Source organism: Pseudochaenichthys georgianus, chromosome 4, assembly GCF_902827115.2.
Source record: "Pseudochaenichthys georgianus chromosome 4, fPseGeo1.2, whole genome shotgun sequence".
NCBI lineage: Eukaryota > Metazoa > Chordata > Actinopteri > Perciformes > Channichthyidae > Pseudochaenichthys > Pseudochaenichthys georgianus.
This window is the reverse complement of record NC_047506.1, coordinates 38476196-38496124: the sequence shown is the minus strand read 5'-3', so window position 1 is coordinate 38496124 and position 19929 is coordinate 38476196. Positions and strand designations below refer to the sequence as shown.

General features: G+C 41.2%; 1 protein-coding gene across 1 annotated transcript in view; it reads left to right on the top strand.

Annotated features, from left to right (window-relative positions):
• Positions 1-19929, top strand: part of LOC117445970 (inactive N-acetylated-alpha-linked acidic dipeptidase-like protein 2) — a 656924-nt gene that overhangs the window by 299987 nt on the left and 337008 nt on the right. Inside the window, exons 8-9 of the mRNA XM_034081942.1 lie at positions 10928-10938; positions 18420-18501. Coding sequence (XP_033937833.1) covers positions 10928-10938; positions 18420-18501 — 93 coding nt within the window. The remainder of the gene's footprint in view (positions 1-10927; positions 10939-18419; positions 18502-19929) is intronic.

Sequence of the window (19929 nt, the reverse complement as noted above, 5' to 3'; positions counted from 1 at the left end):
AATGCACCTGCCCATTGCCTGGTCAAGTTAGATGCTGCGTATCACAGTGCTCTAAGATTTGTGACAAACTGTAAAGCATTAACCCATCACTGTACCCTGTATGCAAGGGCTGGTTTGCTTTCACTAACTGTACGGAGGCTCAGTCACTGGTACATTTTTATATACAAAGCCATGTTAGGGAAACTTCCATCTTATATCTGCTCCCTGATCTCACGGAGAATTGTAAGTGGCTACTGCCTGAGATCGAATGCTGTGGTTTTATTAAATGTGCCAACTGCTAAGACTGTCTTAGGGAAGACAGCTTTTAGATGTGCAGCTCCTCTGTCTTGGAATAGTCTGCAAATTAAATGGAAGCTGAACAATCTGGTTCCACTAAATGTTTTTAAAGCTCGGTTGGATGCTAGTCAATCAGAAGCTATTGGTACCTGTTTATGTGGATAATTTTGTAAATGATGCTGTATGATGTCCTTTTGTTGTTCTGTTTATGCTTTTATGTTTCATGTGGAACTACTTGAACAGGTCTCCCTTGTAAAAGAGATCAATGATCTCAATGGGATTTATCTGTATAAATAAAGGTTAAGAAGAAAAAGAAGTGTTTCTACTGTGACATGTTTCCATGCTTTATCATTCAAAAAGCTCTTTATTTTTCTCATGGTGTTTTTCTTTTCACCCTCTGTCTGAAACCAGATCCCAGTCTGCTCTGATTGGTTAGCCGGCCAGTTTTGTTGTACAGTAAATGGTCCACCGCTTAGAGATGTGTTGCCAATGTCCCGCCCCTTAGCCTATGAAATACCATGTTTTTTAGTGCTAGCTGCAACTGTTACATAAGGATGTCATTATGCTAGGAACTAAACAAAAGGAGTCCAATAGAGGCATTAAGCCTTACTAATGTATTCATCAAACATCCTTGTCTTTTCATAATACGATGTTTAGTTCAGTTTTGGACTGATTCTGTAAAGGATTGCTGCACTTAAGTACCAGGTAGCATAAGGAGTCTTGACATACTGAGGTGTAAGGCTCTGCTGATGTGTGTGGTTAGACAGAGTGTGTATACTGTATGTGTGTAAGAGCTAGAGAACGATGAGATGGATACAGTAGTAAGAGGTAGAGTAAATCCCCTCTTATCTCAGCATCACAACCGCAGGCCTCTACCACACTGCCACCTCCTGAGCCCTCACTCCCTCTGTCTGAGTCCTCTGTCTTTCACTTCAGCCTCTAACCATGCACCCCCCAACCCTATCTCACCACAGCATTTTTCGTGGAGGGGGGTCGTCATCTCTCGCCAGCATGTTTCCCCATTCTACGTGTGCACGGTCTGTCCATTTCCATTTATCCCCCAATAAATCCAAGCAGCTGGTCAGTGAATGGAACACTGCTTTCTGCAGTTTCCCATGTTGCACAGATAACAGTCACACACACACACACACACACACACACACACACACACACACACACACACACACACACACACACACACACACACACACACACACACACACACACACACACACACACACACACACACACACACACACACACACACACACACACACACACACACACACACACACACACACACACACACACTGTTGTACACCCATGATGCCCGAGTGAGTCACATAGGCAATCAATGTAGAACCCTCAAAAAGCAATGGCCAAAGACCTGAGTGCAGTGTGTGTGTGTGTGTGTGTGTGTGTGTGTGTGTGTGTGTGTGTGTGTGTGTGTGTGTGTGTGTGTGTGTGTGTGTGTGTGTGTGTGTGTGTGTGTGTGTGTGTGTGTGTGTGTGTGTGTGTGTGTGTGTGTGTGTGTGTGTGTGTGTGTGTGTGTGTGTGTGTGTGTGTGTGTGTGTGTGTGTGTGTGTGTGTGTGTGTGTGTGTGTGTGTGTGTGTGTGTGTGTGTGCATTGTTTGTCACTTCCAATGGCACACTTTATTTGGTATTAAAGCTATTGAGAAAATAAAACATTTGTGGTTTATTTCTTAATTTATCTTATTACACTTTCAATTCAATACCTTTATTTATCCAGGTAAAATCCCATTGAGATCAATGATCTATTTTTCAAGGGAGACCTGCAGCAGTAGGTTCCACAAGAAGACATAAAAACATAAACAACAGAACAACAAAAGGACATCATACAGCAAAATGTACAGGGATTACAATTTACATATCTAACCACATGTACAGGTACCAACAGCATCTGATTGTGTAGCATCCAACCGAGCTTTAAAAACATGTAGTGGTACTAGCTTGGTAATTTTCCATTCGTTTTGCAGACTGTTCCATGTTAGTGGAGCTGCACATCTAAAAGCTTTCTTCCCTAAGACAGTCCTAGCACTTGGCACATTTAATAAAACCACAGCATGCGATCTCAGGCAATAAGTACTTTCAATTCGCAGAGAGATCAGGGAGCAGATATAAGATGGTAGTTTATCCAACATGGCTTTGTAAATGAAAAAGTACCAGTGACTGAGCCTCCGTACAGTAAGTGATGGAAAAACCGCCTTGGTATACAGGGTACAGTGATGCGTAAGTGCTTTACAATTTGTCAAAAATCTCAGTGCACTGTGATACGCAGCATCTAACTTGCTCAGGTAATTGGCAGGTGCATTCATATATAACAAATCACCATAGTCCAGCACAGGTAAAAAGGTCACAGTGACTAGCCTTTTCCTGACCTCAAGCGAGAAACAGAACTTATTTCTGTAAAAGAAACCTAGCCTAACCCTCAGCTTTTTAAGCAGGTTATTTACATGAAATTTAAAAGTGAGACAGTCATCAAGCCAGATCCCCAAGTATTTGTAACAGGTAACCACTTCAAGTTGTATTCCTTGCGTAGTTACAATATCCAAAGCAGTCTCTGGTGTATTTTTAGCTTTAGCTTTAGAAAAGAGCATTACCTTGGTTTTATCCACATTTAAAAAAAGCTTAAGCTCAGAGAGCTGAGCCTGAATAATGTTAAAAACAGCCTGTAATTTAACAACAGCCTCGTTAATCGAGGGACCTGCACAGTACATCACGGTATCATCTGCATAAAAATGTAAGGTTGCTCCTTCGACATTTTCACCTAAACTATTAATATAGATAGAGAATAATAGCGGACCTAAAACTGAACCTTGTGGTACACCATTAGTGATGTTTAACCACTCAGAAGACAGCCCATCAAACTGAACACATTGGGACCTTTCAGAGAGGTAGTTCACAAACCACCCCACTGCAAGGCTGGATATGCCAATACTGACCAGCCTCTGCTTCAAAATGCGATGATCGATGGTATCAAAAGCTTTGGATAGGTCAACAAATAGAGCTGCACAACTCTGCTTATTATCTAAAATACTCGTAATATCATTTACCACTTTCATTGTGGCAGTGATAGTGCTATGTTGCTTTCTGAAGCCTGACTGATGTTTAGACAGGATGTCATTGTTACATAAAAACACCTTTACCTGCTCACTCACTAGGCGTTCAAGAACCTTGGCCAGAACTGACAATTTAGAGATGGGTCCATAATTGTTTAATAAGGTGGCCTGACTGGCCTCCCCTCCTTTGAGTAGTGACAGGACATAAGCTGACTTCCATACTTTTGGGATTTTGTTCGTGCTGAGAGAGAGGTTAAAAAGAGTAGTAAGAGGTGGAGCAATACAATCTGCAGCTATCTTTAAAAAGAAAGGTTCTACGTTGTCCGGATCAGCCGGCTTTTTAGGATCTAGCTTGGTTAAGACTTCACGAACAACATCAACAGTAAAAGGAGTAAAACTGAAAGGGTTTTCCAGACCACATTGTTCTGAGTCACCGACTGTGGTGTTCACAGAAGCAGAATTAGAAACAGAATGAAACGGAGAACCACAGGATACAAAATGCTCATTAAAACAATGTAGTATGGTGGCCCTATCCGATATAGTGCCAGATGCTGTGGTAAGGCACGGAGGTAGCTCATTACGGATATCACCGGTGGATATTGATTGTATGGCTTTCCAGAATTTTCTAGGGTTGTTCAGGTTCTTTGTGGTAACTGACAGATAATACTTAGATTTAGCACTTTTGATATGTGAAGTGAAGCTATTTCTTAGCTGCCTAAAACGCAGCCATTCTACCTCTGAGCCTGATTTCCTAGCCTTTGGCCAGGCCTTGTTTCTCTCATGTAGGAGACTAGATAATTCAGCAGAAAACCAAGGATTGTCTCGTCCCTTCACTCTAAATGTACGCAGGGGTGCATGTCTATCTATAATTTCCATAAAACCAAGATAAAAATAAGACCATGCAGTCTCAACATCAGCACACAACTCGATGTTTCCCCAATCAAACCCAAACAGATCATGTACAAAACCCTGCTCCACAAAATGTTTTATGTCTCTCTTGATGATAATATGAGGTTTAACCTTTTGGACTTTTGGGTCCCTAATTGTGGCTACAACACAGTGGTCACTCAGATAATTCGCAAATACTCCCACAGCTGAGTATTTATAGGGAACATTAGTTAGAATGAGATCAATTAGGGAGGATTTATTTGGGGACTTAATATTAGGGCGAGTAGGACTGTCAACAATCTGAGTAACATTTAAAGAGATACAAAGGTTTTTAAAATCCTCTGACACTGTAGTTAACCAGTCCCAGTTAAAATCTCCAAGTAGCACTATTTCCTTGTAGTCTAGTTGCGATAAAATATTTGCTAGCGAAGACAAGGAGTCCTTGACAGCTGAGGGGGGTCTGTAACAACTCACCACCATGACCTGTTGACCCTTTGCCACTTCTATATTTAAGGCTAAACATTCAAATTTCTTACTGATAGATTTGGAAACTAATGCGGTTACACTGAACTTATTCTTAACATAAATGGCAACGCCACCACCTTTATTAGGCCGGTCGGTACGATACACATTAAAACCATTTAAGGCAATGTGAGGCCAAAATAGATTTGTTTAGCCATGTTTCTGATAAAACAATGACGTCAGCGTCAGTCGAGCTCGCCCAGATGCGGACAAAATCTAGTTTACCTAACAGACTGCGCACATTCAAGTGGATGAAACCCAACCCAGATCTAGCTTTAAAATCAGCAGGAGTAGCGATCTGACTACTACTACTACTGGGCGGACCAGGGTTAGGTTGTACATTTCCTGACAGTAATAACAACAACAAAAACAGGCATCTTTTCCTCTTAAGCGACACACATACATTGTCATCTACTTTAGAATAACCGGAAAAGTCTGCGAGAGTGAGATTAGAGTTTAAGAAGCAGTCCTGAAGAACCATCATCGCAGGAAAACAAAAAAGACAAACATACTTTGGCCATTATGTATGAACTTTTATTGTTATCTTTTTTTAAACTGTAGTATGTGCTCATGTGTTTCATTGTTGATGTATAGGCTGCTGCCTCAATATGCTTAAAGAAAGGAAGACACATTTTTATGCCTATAAATAGTCAAAGAAACGGCCATTCATTTATTCATTTTGACTGACTTTATGAAGAAGATCGCAGGAAATGACGACAGAACAGCTAAAAAAGACGTCTCACACCGTGTCAGATTTTGGTTATTTTGGGGAGGTCGAGATAAATCATATTGTTTGGTGGATGCAGCATGGAGGTCGGATCGTCACCAAAATAAATAAATAAGCGGTCCGAAAAAAGTTAATAACAAAATACACATAGCCCTCCTCAGGCAGTGTGTCAGTGTGTTTGTGGCATTGGGATATATATGTTTTAAATCCTCTGGAGCAGAGAGAGGAGCTGTGTACTATTGTTATTGATTAATGCATCAGTGTTTCTTAGGGTCAAAAACACTAAACTCACAACTTAAAATGAAAGCGTTTAGTTTATTTAATAAAAGAGCATATGTTCAGGGGCGCCGCCAGGGATTTTGAGCCCCATGAAAATATATCACATTGGGCCCCACCACCAGGCACAGGCCACTTTGTTTATAAATTACCTCGAGGGCCGTACCAAATGGTCTAGCGGTCCGTATACGGCCCGGGGGCCGGAGGTTCCCCACCCCTGCTTTAATATAATAACATTAGTATTAATATCATAACCAAAATGTCTGATTAACATTTTGTTTACAGACTGATCACTCAATGCTTCAAACTGTCCATCATCCTAAATAGACTAAAAGCAGTTTTTTGTTTTATATAGATCATTAGCTATGTGGGAAAATACTGTGTTTTAAATGTATAATGTTGTATAATGTTCGCTTTTTGTTATATAGTATTCCAGTCTCCCTTCAGATATGTTAAGTGGCATGTCATTCAACACAATGCTGCTCACCTCCTTCAGTTGGGAGAAAAGCTGGTTCAGGTTCAGCCTTATGGGGGGACAGGGCTGCTGAGCTTAGAGATGGATCTGTTGGACCTGGCACCAGGGGGAGGGACAACTGATTTAGTATGAATAGGCGCTAAAAATGTGCCTGCATTTATTAAAGGTAGGGAGGTAAGAATGGAGAAACTAGCTCGAGTGCGCTAGAATTTGAAAGTACACAACCGAAAAAAATCTGCTCCTTCCTTCAGAGTTCCTTACAGAGCCCCTCTTCCAACACACACGAACGCACACATGACCAATGAGGGCACGAGATAAGTTTGTGCCCAGATGGAAGGCTGACAGGCAGGTAGGCCATCCAGTCATTTTTGCCGGGCCGGCTCAGATGATTGGTCGTGCTTTTGACAGCGCCACGGCTTCCACAGATGACATTTTTGTATGTATTTATTGTCAAAGCATTTAATATATTCATTGCTATCGGGACGTTAAGAGCATTCCATGGAATATAACAAAAAGTGTTTCTGAAGTGAATTACCTACCATACCTTTAAATATCAGCTAAAAGAGCAGTGAAATTAAAGACCTCTGAATTTTCTGTAAAGATATTAACAGTACTTAATGTCAGCTTAGTAAACAAAAAAACATTAGCTAACAGACTAATTTCCACCACTCATGGACCACACCCACCTTTTCTTGTGAAAAACTGGGTGACATACTGTCACGCGTTAGTCCCTCTCTCTTGTCTTTATCTCCTTTCTCTTCTTTTCTTAGAGCCTGACTTTGTTGGTTGTTGAAACATGGTACAACACACGTATGTAGGCTAAGTACTAGCATCCCTCCTCACATGCTTTCACTCTCTGCAAGTGCCGGTGCCGCACTGCGTTTGGAGGCAGGACCAAACCATTACATGTAAATAGAAGGGGGTGTACAGAGGCTTTGGGTAATTAACTTTTGGAATTAAATAAGTTAAATGAATCATAAGTTTAGTGAGTAATTTATCAATATAACGTTCTATTAATGTTAATTATTGATTAAAGGTTACTTACATTTTTTTTCTTAATGTTTAATGTTCTGAACATTTTGGGGCCCCTGTCAGTCATGGGCCCTTAGAATCGTCCTAACTGTTCACCCCCTTACGGCGCCCCTGCATATGTTCAATGTGAAAAGTGACAGTAGATATAGATAAGTTGCAATTTGGTGCTATATATATATAAATTGTGTGACAGAAACTGTTTATGCTCTGTGTACGTATTTGTGTGTGTGTGTGTGTGTGTATGTGTGTCTCCCAACTCTCTGATGACAGATTCTGTGTAGACCAAGCATAACGTACATCCAATAGTTCTGCAAGGCAGGCTTCTTTCTGAAGTGTTTCCATTACATCAAATGAGTTCCAAAGAGGGAGAGAATGGGCGCGAAAGAGGGAGAGAGACAAAGGGGTGGGAAACAAAGAGAGGGAGCGAGAGAGAGTAATCTGTCTCAAATCGATTGGCTGCACCTCTGACCACTCCTGGGATCCAACTATCATTAGTTTCCATCTGCCCGCCTCCTTTTATTTTTTTCAATTCCTTTTCTTCTTGTTTTTTCTCTTTTAATTCCCATTCAATTAAGGCTGGCTGTATTGGCTGGCCATTGGTTAATTGCTCAGGGTCCCTCCGTGGAGATCGGTAGACCCTAATGAGATGATGCGGTCAAACTCACAGTTCACTCAGCACTGCTTTTTAGTGTGTGTGTGTGTGTGTGTGTGTGTGTGTGTGTGTGTGTGTGTGTGTGTGTGTGTGTGTGTGTGTGTGTGTGTGTGTGTGTGTGTGTGTGTGTGTGTGTGTGTGTGTGTGTGTGTGTGTGTGTGTGTGTGTGTGTGTGTGTGTGTGTGTGTGTGTGTGTGTGTGTGTGTGTGTGTGATACATATATAAATCAGTTTTTTTTGTCTGTGCATGTTTACATTGATGTTGCTCTCCCTGAGGTTTCTCCCATTGTTTCCCCTTTTAACTGTGGGGTTTTCTCTGGAAGTTTTTCCTTGTACGATGTGAGGGTCTAAGGACAGAGGGTGTCATTTTTCTCATATTCTGAACAATCTGTGCTGTTGTATTTGCTGTAAAGTGTCTCTACTGTAGGCTATTTTTATTGTATGTACAGCACTTTGGCTCGACCAAAGATCGTTTATAAATGTGCTATATAAATAAAACTTGATTTGATTTTTGATTGATGTCTAGTTTAAAGGCTTATGCTTTTCAGTGATATCCGTTTTATAGCATTATCTGTTATCCTGCATGCTTTATATAACATATTTTTGTCCATGCTGTTATAGTTTTTAATATTTGTTACTTATTAATTAATTCTTACTTTTACTGAGTTGGTCTGTTTGTTGTGAATTTGTTGATAATATATATGTTATTTAATTATTTTGCCTATTTTACCTCCTTGTATTACTTGGAATTGATTCTATCATGTATATCCGGCAGTGGCTCAGTCGGTCGGGGCTTGGACTGTGAGCCATAGGGTCGCTGGTTCGAGTCCCTGACCAGACCTAAATATGGAGTGTGGACTGCTACTTGGCCCTGCTGTGGTGCCCTTGAGCAAGGCACCGGACACCCCCCTCTTTTCTACAGTCTTGAGTTTTGCTGGAATCTTTCTGGCTTATGTCTATTGACTCATTTGGATGAATACCTTGTGTGATGTAGTGTCATGTATGTGTTAGTAGTACATATGAAGGGGTATTTTCAGCCCTTTTAGATTGATTAAGCCCATGAACACATCCTGTCCCCATCAGGCCTTGGGGTCTAGGCTCTGACTCTATCTGTTGAGCACACAATTACTCACCTACTCCATCACTATCTCCAAGGCGTGCTGCAAGCCCCTGTTTACCTTGTCAAGGCTGACTGATTGGAAACACATTGATACACTTACACATAGGCAACATACCAACACAACCTCTTCTGCTACTGCCACCTTCATGTTCATGCAAGTTAATAGCTCATACCTGAATTGAAATCAGAAGATTCACTCGTGTGTGCTTTGGCTAATCTGTAGCTGTTATTTATTTATGCTTGGTTAATTATGGTGCTCTCATAGACCTTGTAACAATACATCAGTTTGTGAAGTTCCTCAAGGTTCCTGAAATTATATGATTTATGTTTTATGTAAGATTGAGTCAGATTTAATACAATTCAAACCTAATTGCATTCATTTAATTTAATTTCAAACCTTTATTTAACGAGATTGGTCCCATTGAGATCATAGATCTCTTTTTCAAAGGAGACCTGCAGCATATAGGTTCCACATGAAACATAAAACAATAAAGGACATTAGACATTATATTTACAGGATACATTTACATAGTTATATACATATACAAGTGCCCATAGTATCAACAAGCATTTCATTTAGCCTAGCTTTAAAAACATGCAAAGGAATGAGATTGCTCAGTTTCAATTCTTGCTGAAGATTGTTCCAAGCAAGTGGAGCTGCGCACATAAAAGCTTTCTTACCGAAGACAGTCCTTGCTCTTGGCACATCTAACAAGACTACATCATGTGATCTCAACCAATAGCTGCTTGCAACTCTCTGTGTTATCAGAGAGCAGACATAATACGGGAGTTTACCCAACAAAGCTTTATAAATAAACGTGTACCAATGACTGAGCCTCTTTACAGTAAGTGATGGCAAACCTACCTTGGCATACAGGGTACAGTGATGAGTAAGTGCTTTACAAAGCATTAGTGAGGTTAGCCACTGATCTCATGTACAACAGCCTGGGGAGGGTGGATCATGAAATCAACCTGTGCAGAGCAGAACCTGTTTATGCATCAAAACCTGGGAGGCATGTGGCGCAGTGGATAGAGCCTTGGTGTTGGGATCATAACGCTTGACCAAAAAGCTCACAAACCACTTTGGTAATGATTTGATCTTAGGTATACCTTTATAAGGATGCACTATTGAGGGTGGCATTAGCTCAGTTGGGAACAAAAGGGTTGCCGGTTCATATCCCAATCGGACCAAAAAAAGCAAGGCACCAAACCCTCAACTGCTCCCTGGCTCTGGAAACAGGGCAGCCTCTTTGCTCTGCCACCTCTCTTTTCTGTATTTTATAGGTCTTATGCATGTGTGTATTTGTAATGGGTGTGCTTATACAATAACAAAATGCAAAACTGAATTTCCCCTTGGGGATTAATAAAAGGTCTTTTTATCTTATCTTAGACTACTTTATTTAACTTTGTTGGTTCAGCCTTTTACCATTTTATTATTATCCTAAATGATAAAAAGAGGGCCATTACTCAACAGTGGATGGTCCATAGGGGCAAGTGATCCCATCTCACACACACACACACACACACACACACACACACACACACACACACACACACACACACACACACACACACCACACACACACACACACACACACACACACACACACACACACACACACACACACACACACACACACACACACACACACACACACACACACACACACACACACACACACACATTATTAGTAGTATTACACTCATCCTTAATCAATACATACTGTAGAAATAATCATGGGCGTAATTTCCTCTGGGGACAGGGTGGACATGTCCCCCCCACTTTTCAAATGTGTTTATTATTATGTTTTACACAAAGGGTCATCTTCACGGAGGAGCATCTGTGTGTGCGTGGCACAAGCGCATTTTGTGTGTGAGAGAGAGAGAGAGAGTTACGGGGTTGTTGTTGTGAGCATCTGGTGCTAGCTCGTAGCTAACGGAGATTAGAAGCCCCCCACCTAGAGGATGTGAGGTCATCACAAATAAAACAGGCTCACATGGAGAGGATACTATAAGTTTGCGCACTCATTACACTACACATTTTTCTTCGATTAGTTAGCACCAAAGTCCCTAATATATTTGTAGAAAGGCAGGAAATGGAATTAAATTGAGAACATTGTTTCATTGCGGAGGACCCCCTCTTTTGTTCCCCCCCCACTTCTGAAACCAAAGCTACACCCTTGGAAATAATCACAACTAAAGAATATGATTTCAGCAAGTGAACCGTGCCTGAATTTTCTTTGTCTCATTTTCTACCTTTCTTAAAAATGTTTTTGAGCATATGCAATTATTTCTCTCTGTCTCCCTCTCTCTCCCACTCAGAACTAATGCCAAAAGTGTAACAAATTTCCGAGGCAATCACATTGTGTGGCCGCGGAGGGAGAGGTGAGCGAAGCAGAACAACTTGAAATGACTTTATAGAAGGACTCCCCGGCCCTTTAATTAAACCACTATTGATTGCTGCGTGCAGGTTTCCCACATTCACTTACTTCTTTTTCTTGTCAACTCTGCATTAATTACCCTGCAGAGAGCGGCGCTGAGACGCTTCTGAATTTAGACTCCGTGATTATATATCAGCTCTTTTCATTAGGTGCCGCTTATGGTTTGAATCTATGTGTTCGTTGGTGATGAAATTGCATTATTATTATTATTGCAAAATGTGATTCATTTGATATGGCAACAGGTGGTTGTTAATCTGCTGAAATATGAGTAATATATTGCATGTTGTGTATGTAAAAAGAATGCAGGTTTTTTGACGCCTTTGGCAGCATTAATATTTAAAGGGGACCTATCATGCTATATTTGAACAATATATTGTAGGGCCATACCTATATAAAGTATATAAATATAGTTTTTTTTTCCTACATTTTAGCCATGCCTCGCTCTATTTGCTCTTTCCAGCCCTGTTTTGCAGGGGCTGATTCTGTGACGTAGCTTTAATGCAGATGAGCTGCAGCTGACCACGCCCCCCTGCAGGAGAGGGGAGCGTGCTTTGAGATCAGCTGCTGGGCTCTCAGAAGAGGGGGAGAAAAAGAGATCTCTGTCCTCCGTGTTTGATTCTTATATGATTATATAGAGTCATTATTCATTTGTTTTAAAGCTCAATAAATAACAAAGAAGACCTTTGACCGGCACTTTTCTAATTTTGTCCGGAAGATTTAAACTTTAATGGACATGTTGACCGGCGAATACAAATCTAACTGAAACACTGCCGCATGGTCCCCTCGTTCCTTGGAGGAGGTGGAGAGGTGAGTGTTTGTCATCTGCTGGTGGACTACCGGAGAGAATTACAGTGCTTGCCTCGACGGGGAGGGATTGCATTGAATAACAGCAGCAGGAGCAAACGCTTGCCTCGGGGAGGGAGAAAAAGAGCCACAGCGGAGAATAAACAGAAGGGCAACCATGGCAACCATGCGCGGGAAGCCTTCTTCGCTGCTTTTGTGGCAGACTACAGCGCCACTTACAGGCCTGGCATATGTACTACAGCGTCTCCAGCACTTTCGAGCGGCAATGGCCGGCCGTGGCCCAACCTCTCATTCCCCTGATAGGTGGAGAATTGACCACTAAGCGGAGCACCAGTTCTGTGACGTAGAAAATAATTCAGATCTGGATCAGTCTGTATCAGATCCGTTGCAGCCCCGTTTTTAGAGATTTGGGTATGGAGGAAAATAGAGAGGGTTGTGTTTTCTGACACTTGGTGAGCTCCCTGGAACACCGGGGACACATATTCATGTATAAAAGACGTACAAAAGTGCATTTTGCATTAGTTTAGTTTAAACTAGTTTATGTCCTCATGCTTTTATACATTCATTGCTAATAACCCTTCATAAGGTGTCCAGTAAACTGGATTTTTTGAGAGATGTTTTGGTGCTACATGGAACACATTTGAATCTATAGGCTGTTGCAAAAATAATTGACTAAAATGGCTATTCAGGACTTAACAAGAGTTAATAAAGATGGTTTACCAATGTGGATGCTTTTTTATTCCTCAAGCCACCGATGAATGGTTTAACATTAACATTCTAGTTCTGGAGACTGGATGTCAGCGTCAACTGTTGACTTAATTTCAAAAATGTTCTTATTCTGATCAATTGGATGCCATGAAATTGTTGTTGATGGAAGCCATGGAAGCTATTCATGAGAACATTGTGCAGCCATGTAAAGCTCATTCAACTACACTCCAGCAATTCTGTCTGACTCCTGGCTAACATGGTTAGCTTGCCCATTTCACCAACCAGTGATCTTACGTTGCCCATGATGAGAGTGCAAAGACACAGCTTATTGTCTAATGTGGACCCAGCTCTCCTCCTTTGTTTCTTTGGTTTACCTAGCATCTTCTGTGTCTTTCTACAGATTTCAGTGAGGATAGCCATTGTTCCAACCAAAATGCTAGCAGGCTTTAGCGCGATCAGCTTCTCCCGGGCGTAAACAAGGCAGCCATGAGTTTGCTGTCCAACAGTGGAGTGATCAACAAAGCTGCAAATCAATGGTGAAAAGAAAACTAAGTAAATCTCTCCCTACAAAAAAGTTTAGAGAGTGCACAGCTTAGTCAGTAATTAATAGAAACATATAAAGTAAGATCAAATAAGAAAGCTTAAAGATGAAAATAATACAAATAGCAGAATCAACTGCACCAGGCTGAATACACGATTGGCATGCGTTGAATGTAAATAGCTATTTAACTTATATAGGTCTCTTACTAAGTCCCTTTGGATAAAAGCGTCAGCTAAATGCAATGTAATGTAATGTAATGAAAGGCAATTCCAGACAGGCTTCTTTGTAGTTTTATCAGGAGGACTTTCTATAATACTTTTTTTTAGGTTCAGTCATGTATGATATTCCTTGGAGTGGACAGAGGTTAAGTATCTTGTTTAAATGTATTTTGAGAGACTGAAGGCTGCGCAGAGAGAGGACCTGTTCTTTGAAGGAAAACCTTTCCTACCACCCTGCTGCTTTCAGGGGAGAACATGAAATGCCAAAACCTATGGCAAGCCATTTTTAGAATGTATTCCATATCCTTGATATCAGACGGCAGCTGCCGTAAACTAGTGCACGCACATGTCAACTAGTAAGTCATTGTGTTGAACTTACTAGAGAGAATAAAACCACAACTAGTGGGCTGAAAATATCCACTAGTTAGGAAAAAGCCATACATGTTGAATCAATAACTAGTTGCATACAGTTGCTCACTAGTATGACAAGCATTTGAGTATTTATTCCATATCCTTGATATCAGACGGCAGCTGCCTACACTAATTGGCTCTTTGATTTCACTTGTTAGATATATGGTCAAACTAGTTAGGCACTCTGCTTTACTAGTTAAATAAAACATTTCACTAGTCGCTCTTTTTCAGCAACTAGTGGCACTTTTGTCCGACTAGTTACCACGTATGCCTTACTAGTGACGCCAGGAGCAGCACTAGTAACGCCCAAAGTCCCAACGTGTAAGCTTTTTTAAATCAATAGCTAACTAGTTGCATTGCAGTTGCTCACTAGTGTGGAAAAAAGCCAAACTAGTCGAAGGAGGAAAGGTCTTACATGTAAGAAAAATGTGTAACATGTAAGGTCAAAAGTCTAACATGTTTATAACAAAAACCTGACTAGTGAGGAAAAAATGCCCTCCACTAGTTAACTAGTAAGAAAAACATCAGTGTCACTAGTTTTACTAGTGACTCTTCTAAGGCTTCAATAGTTAACTAGTGAGCTAAATTGTTGTGTAACTAGTTAACTAGTAAGGTAAAAACAATGTACTAGTGTATCTAGTGGAAATTTGGACCTCACTAGTTAACTAGTTGCGCATTTTGAGCCCTCACTAGTCAGCTTAGAAGACCAAAAAAGGCTTCAACTAGTGAACATGTTGCCTTCACTAGTTAACGTGTATGCTGCAATATACATCCACTAGTTAACTAGTTGCCGTTCATATGGCCAACACGGTTAACTAGTCAGCCATATGCAAATGAAGCAGGCGGGACCCAGATTTTGATTGGTCAGTGTCCAACACTGAGTGAAGAGCCTTATAAGCATAGATTTTTTTCTAGGTAGGGCTGTGCCAATGCAATCAATTTGACGCAAACATCCCAGTATGACTTAATGCAAAAAAAACAGTAGTTTCAGTGTTAATTTATCAGTCTTAAATTGTTATGCCTCCATAAACAAGTTAAGCATTTGAGACTATGTACAAAAACTATAGGTTACTTACGTAACCCCAGTTCTGATGTAACATGAAGTGAGATGTCTCACTATGGGATGCGCCTCATCGCGGAGCAAACAGAAGCATCAATCTCCTTACGCCAATCCTGATTGGCTGGTGATCTTCACGTCAACGTCAGGGAATCACCCCCTATAAGTAGCTTGCGCCACAACGCATGCGTCATTCAAAATAAGCACCTCTTCTCGCTTCACCATAGCAAGGAGGGCCGTCTGGTGAGACATCTCACTTCATGTTACTCTGAGGACTGGGTTAGTAGAAAGGAGATGTGTCCTTCTTGAAGGCACCACTCCTCAAACACCCTCCACTTACAGTCATAAAGAGACCTGGTGGAGGAAGCTCTCGCAATCTGAATAGTGTTTATCACCTTCTGAGGGGAGTCCCACTGTATTCAGATTGTACCACTCACGGGTCAGGCCCATAGTGAAGGATCGCCCCCCCCGGCTGAGACAATCTGTCCCTGCGTAGTGGGGGCTGCCATGGCTGCCCTCACACAGCTGATATATCTCACTCCGCCGCCCGTACGTTGCGGGCTAGGGCGGAGCCATCAGGATAGTGTGTGGCGAAGCTAGGAATATCCTCTTTCCAACAGTGTAACAACGCAAAATGTGTCTTCGGGTCAATGCGACTGATTCGATAGAGCAGCTGTTGGAGTCTACCGACCAGGTCCGTCCTCCGCGCAGATCGTTTGGATATGGCCAGAGCGGGGTCGCCGTCCGGATGCGCCGATGACCGTTCTTAGTTCTGAGGGAAAAGAATTGTGGTCCTAGACACTATTCTCTGTTAGCTGTACAAAACTAGACGTTGCACTCCAATAGATGTTTCTTCAAATAAGCACTTTATTACACAGTTCAACAAAGATATATCAATCTGATACTATACCACAAAAGCGCCTGCCGCCTTGGACTCCTTCTTGAGTTCCCACCGTGACAAGCTCGTCAGTGTGAGATCCCAGTTGAAGTGAGTCCAGAGTATGAATACATCCTGCTTATATACTGTTCCTAGCTGAGCCCCCACTTTTGCTGCTCTCTTGTGGTTAATCTGCCTTTGCTGACCCTAGCAACTCTAGGTTAGCCTTTGGCGCGCTTGTGTACTTCCTTATTTGCTTTCACTCACAAGACTGCCCTTGTGAACTGTTGCGCCTGCTTGGTGGGTGATTAGTGATTAGTCTGCAACCTTTGGCTTATCAGTTTGGACATAACAGGATGCCTCTGTTCTTAATCTGGTTGACCCCGCGTTTTGTACCACACAGTATTGACACCGTATATTTCCAATGAGGCTGCTCAGCAGTTGGACTTTAACACAGTACTGTACTTTTCCACTCAGACAGCTCAATGTCTTTTCCATGATAGGCCCACTATTTCTTATATTCACTGCCACATTTGCCTTATTTTTATCCTTCACAGGTCACATATATCTAACAAGTGAAATCAAAGAGCCAACTAATGTAGGCAGCTGCCGTCTGATATCAAGGATATGGAATAAATACTCAAATGGCTTGCCATATCCCACTAGTTGCTGAAAAAAAGCGACGAGTTTAATGTTTTATTTAACTAGTAAAGCAGAGTGTCAAACTAGTTTGACCATATATCTAACAAGTGAAATCAAAAAGCCTACTAGTGTAGGCAGCTGCCGTCTGATATCAAGGATATAGAATAAATACTCAAATGGCTTGCCATACACGCCACACTGGACAATGTGGCACTATGTCTGATTCAGATGGTGAAGTAAGGACACATTCTCCATTGACTTTAGTAAGTAGAATATCATGTCAGAGCTATGGAATCTCCTTTCACATTTAATTGAGATTTTGAACGTCTGACACATAGTCTGGTCCCTTTGAATCTGTTCATCAACCTTTTAAAACTTAACTCAGATTTACCCTTTACTTGTAGCAGAGGCCTCGGTGTGTAAACCCATTCTCATGAAGTGGAATTACTCAATGACAAATCTCCCTCGCCGCTCCCTGTGAGTACGTCTGCAGATTGATGGAGGGATGGAGGATGGAGCGGAGCTGGGGTAAGTGGGCTGTCATGGCTGTAGTGCTGTGCTCTAGGCAGGGACCTCTGTCACACACAGTTTGAATCCCTGCTTCACATCTTTCCTGGCACCCCCTCTGCATTTCCCTCAGATATCCAGCCATCGACCCCCCAGAGCTCAAAGCCGTCCAGCAAGGCAGCAGAGCTGGCAGACACAGTGACTGCTCTGTCAAATTCATCGTATGGCACTTTGTGTGTTTGTGTGGGTCTGGTTTTACTATTTTACAGAGTCAGTTTGCATTTTTAAAACATCACATACATTATATTCTATCATAGGTCATTTTGGTTGTTCCTCAGTTCTTTATTGGGGGGATTTACACTAGGATGACTAGATTATAGGTGCTCAAAGAGTTGTACAAGCCCTTAGTCACTAGCATACAAAGTAAATTATAGATATTTGTATCCCACAAATGTACAGCTCCATTATCATATTCACGTTTCGGATAAAACATGAATGGGTCACTCAGAATGACAGACGGTGAAAACGCTATGTGTTGGTACTAACAGAAGATCATTGTAATACTGAGCGTTTAGGGTCAGGGTTGTGTAAATGGTTTAAAGTTAGGACATATTTTTTGTGGTAGGAACTTTATGCTAAAGGGTTATATTTAATGAAATCAACATAACAAAGAAAACAATTGCCGTATCTGCCAAATGGCTCTGTAGAATATTTCAATTATTTTCCAAAAGCTTCTGGGGCCAGAGTGGACGCAGCGAAAACAAACTTGATGATGGGCTGTCGGCTGGTGTTATTTTTGCACGCTGCATTTGAAGAGTGGTGTTTTTAAACTTGAGCAATCACACACTGTGGATGAACTTTCAGATGTACTAGCAGCTTCTCTGATTTTGTTTTCCTGTCTGTACGCTTACACTGCGACAGCATCTTTGACAGAGCCTGCGAGCCGTGCTGTTTCTAATGTATATCCTCTCGCTGGTCGATTACCAACTAAATAATGGTTCAGCATCCTCCTGTGTCAACACATTGGGGACCATTTCCTATTCGCATAACAATGTCCAATTGGCAAAGGCTGGTCTAAAATAAGGATCATGATTGAAAACAGCTTCAGGGAATTTCAAAAAGGTAACAGCAGTTTGTCTTTCTTGTTTTCCTAGAACGAAACGAAGATTACTCTGACTGTTGGAAATCAACTGTCCTCCAAGAAGATCTACAATGTTGTTGGTTACCTGAAAGGAAAGAGAAACCCAGGTTTGTACAAATCCTCTGCAGTTTTTTAAAGATCTAATTGTAGTCTTAATTAACGGAAACAGGTTCACTGTTCACTATTAAGTTTAGTTTAAGGTAATTTCAGCCCTGTTTACAAAGTGCTGATTCTGGCCCTTTAAATGTAACCGTAACAACAACCACATCAAGGGCAATTTCTGAAAAAGTATGGGGCTCAAACGCTTTCTCTGTCTTTACCACAAGGACAGTACCTTTTTATATCTGGTTTCTTCACACATATTCTATCCTGTACTGCGTTAGCTCCGAGTGTTAGCGATGTTCGCTAATGTAAACACAGACCATATTACTTCCAAAACATGTCGCGCATTGTTTCTGATACAGCATATATCCTGACATGTTCTTTAGTGTTTACCACTAGAACAGTGCCATTGTATGTATTATATTACAACTTTACCCTTAAGTCCCTCCTGTAGACAACCTGCTGAATACACACACACACAGCTGCAGGGAGGGGAGTCAGCTAGCCTGCTGTATATGGGGATGATAGGTTTGGCCGTGGGTGGGATTGTTGCCAGGAGGTCAATGTAAAGCCAGCCCACATTTCAGAAATATCTTCATGATCGCAGCAAATCTGGATCAGCTCCGTTGTTCCCCCATTTTTAAGATGTGGGTGAGGAGGAAAAGAGAGAGGGTTGGTATTTTCCTGACACACCGGGGACACATATTTATGTATAAACACATAAAAAAGTGCATTTTGCATAAAAGGTGACCTTTAAACATGCCAAAATAACGCAAGTAATATTCAGGGTTTTTTTGCTATAAATGTTGGTATTGATACAGTGAATTACAGCTATTACTCAAAAACTGAGTTTAACCTACTGTCGTTTACCAACGCACATTGAAGCTCGAAACATTCAGGAGAGTCCTACTGTATAAGCTACTTTTTATTTCTATTCATTTTTGCTTATTTTTCCTGACACAGCTGTCATTACATGAATGAGTTGCAGAATGACACGTTTAAACTGCACATTCCTTTTGTGAGTTCTCCCCTTTCTTTCTGAATGGAACTTACACATTTATCAATGATTTATTGAATTGTAAAGACAATTATAGATACCTTGACTTTCCGGTTTTAGCTTTCCGAATTTGAACATTTTCTATTTATTTCTATTATTTTTTTTATTACAGAAAAACAACTGTCACCAATTCTCTGAATTGAACACTTATCTGTTATTGGAGTATTTAAATAAGTCACATAAAAGAAAATAAGCAGCATAATAAGGAACTAGGTTCACCAGCATTTATTTTCCTATCTGGTGCGGTCCAGGCAGTGAACAGTGGATTATCAGATGTATTTAGTTTATTTTGGACAAAATGGCTGCTGGCATTGAAATGATGGGTGAGAGTGGACAATGGGAGCTGTGCAGTACATAAAATAGAAAAGGTTAAAGG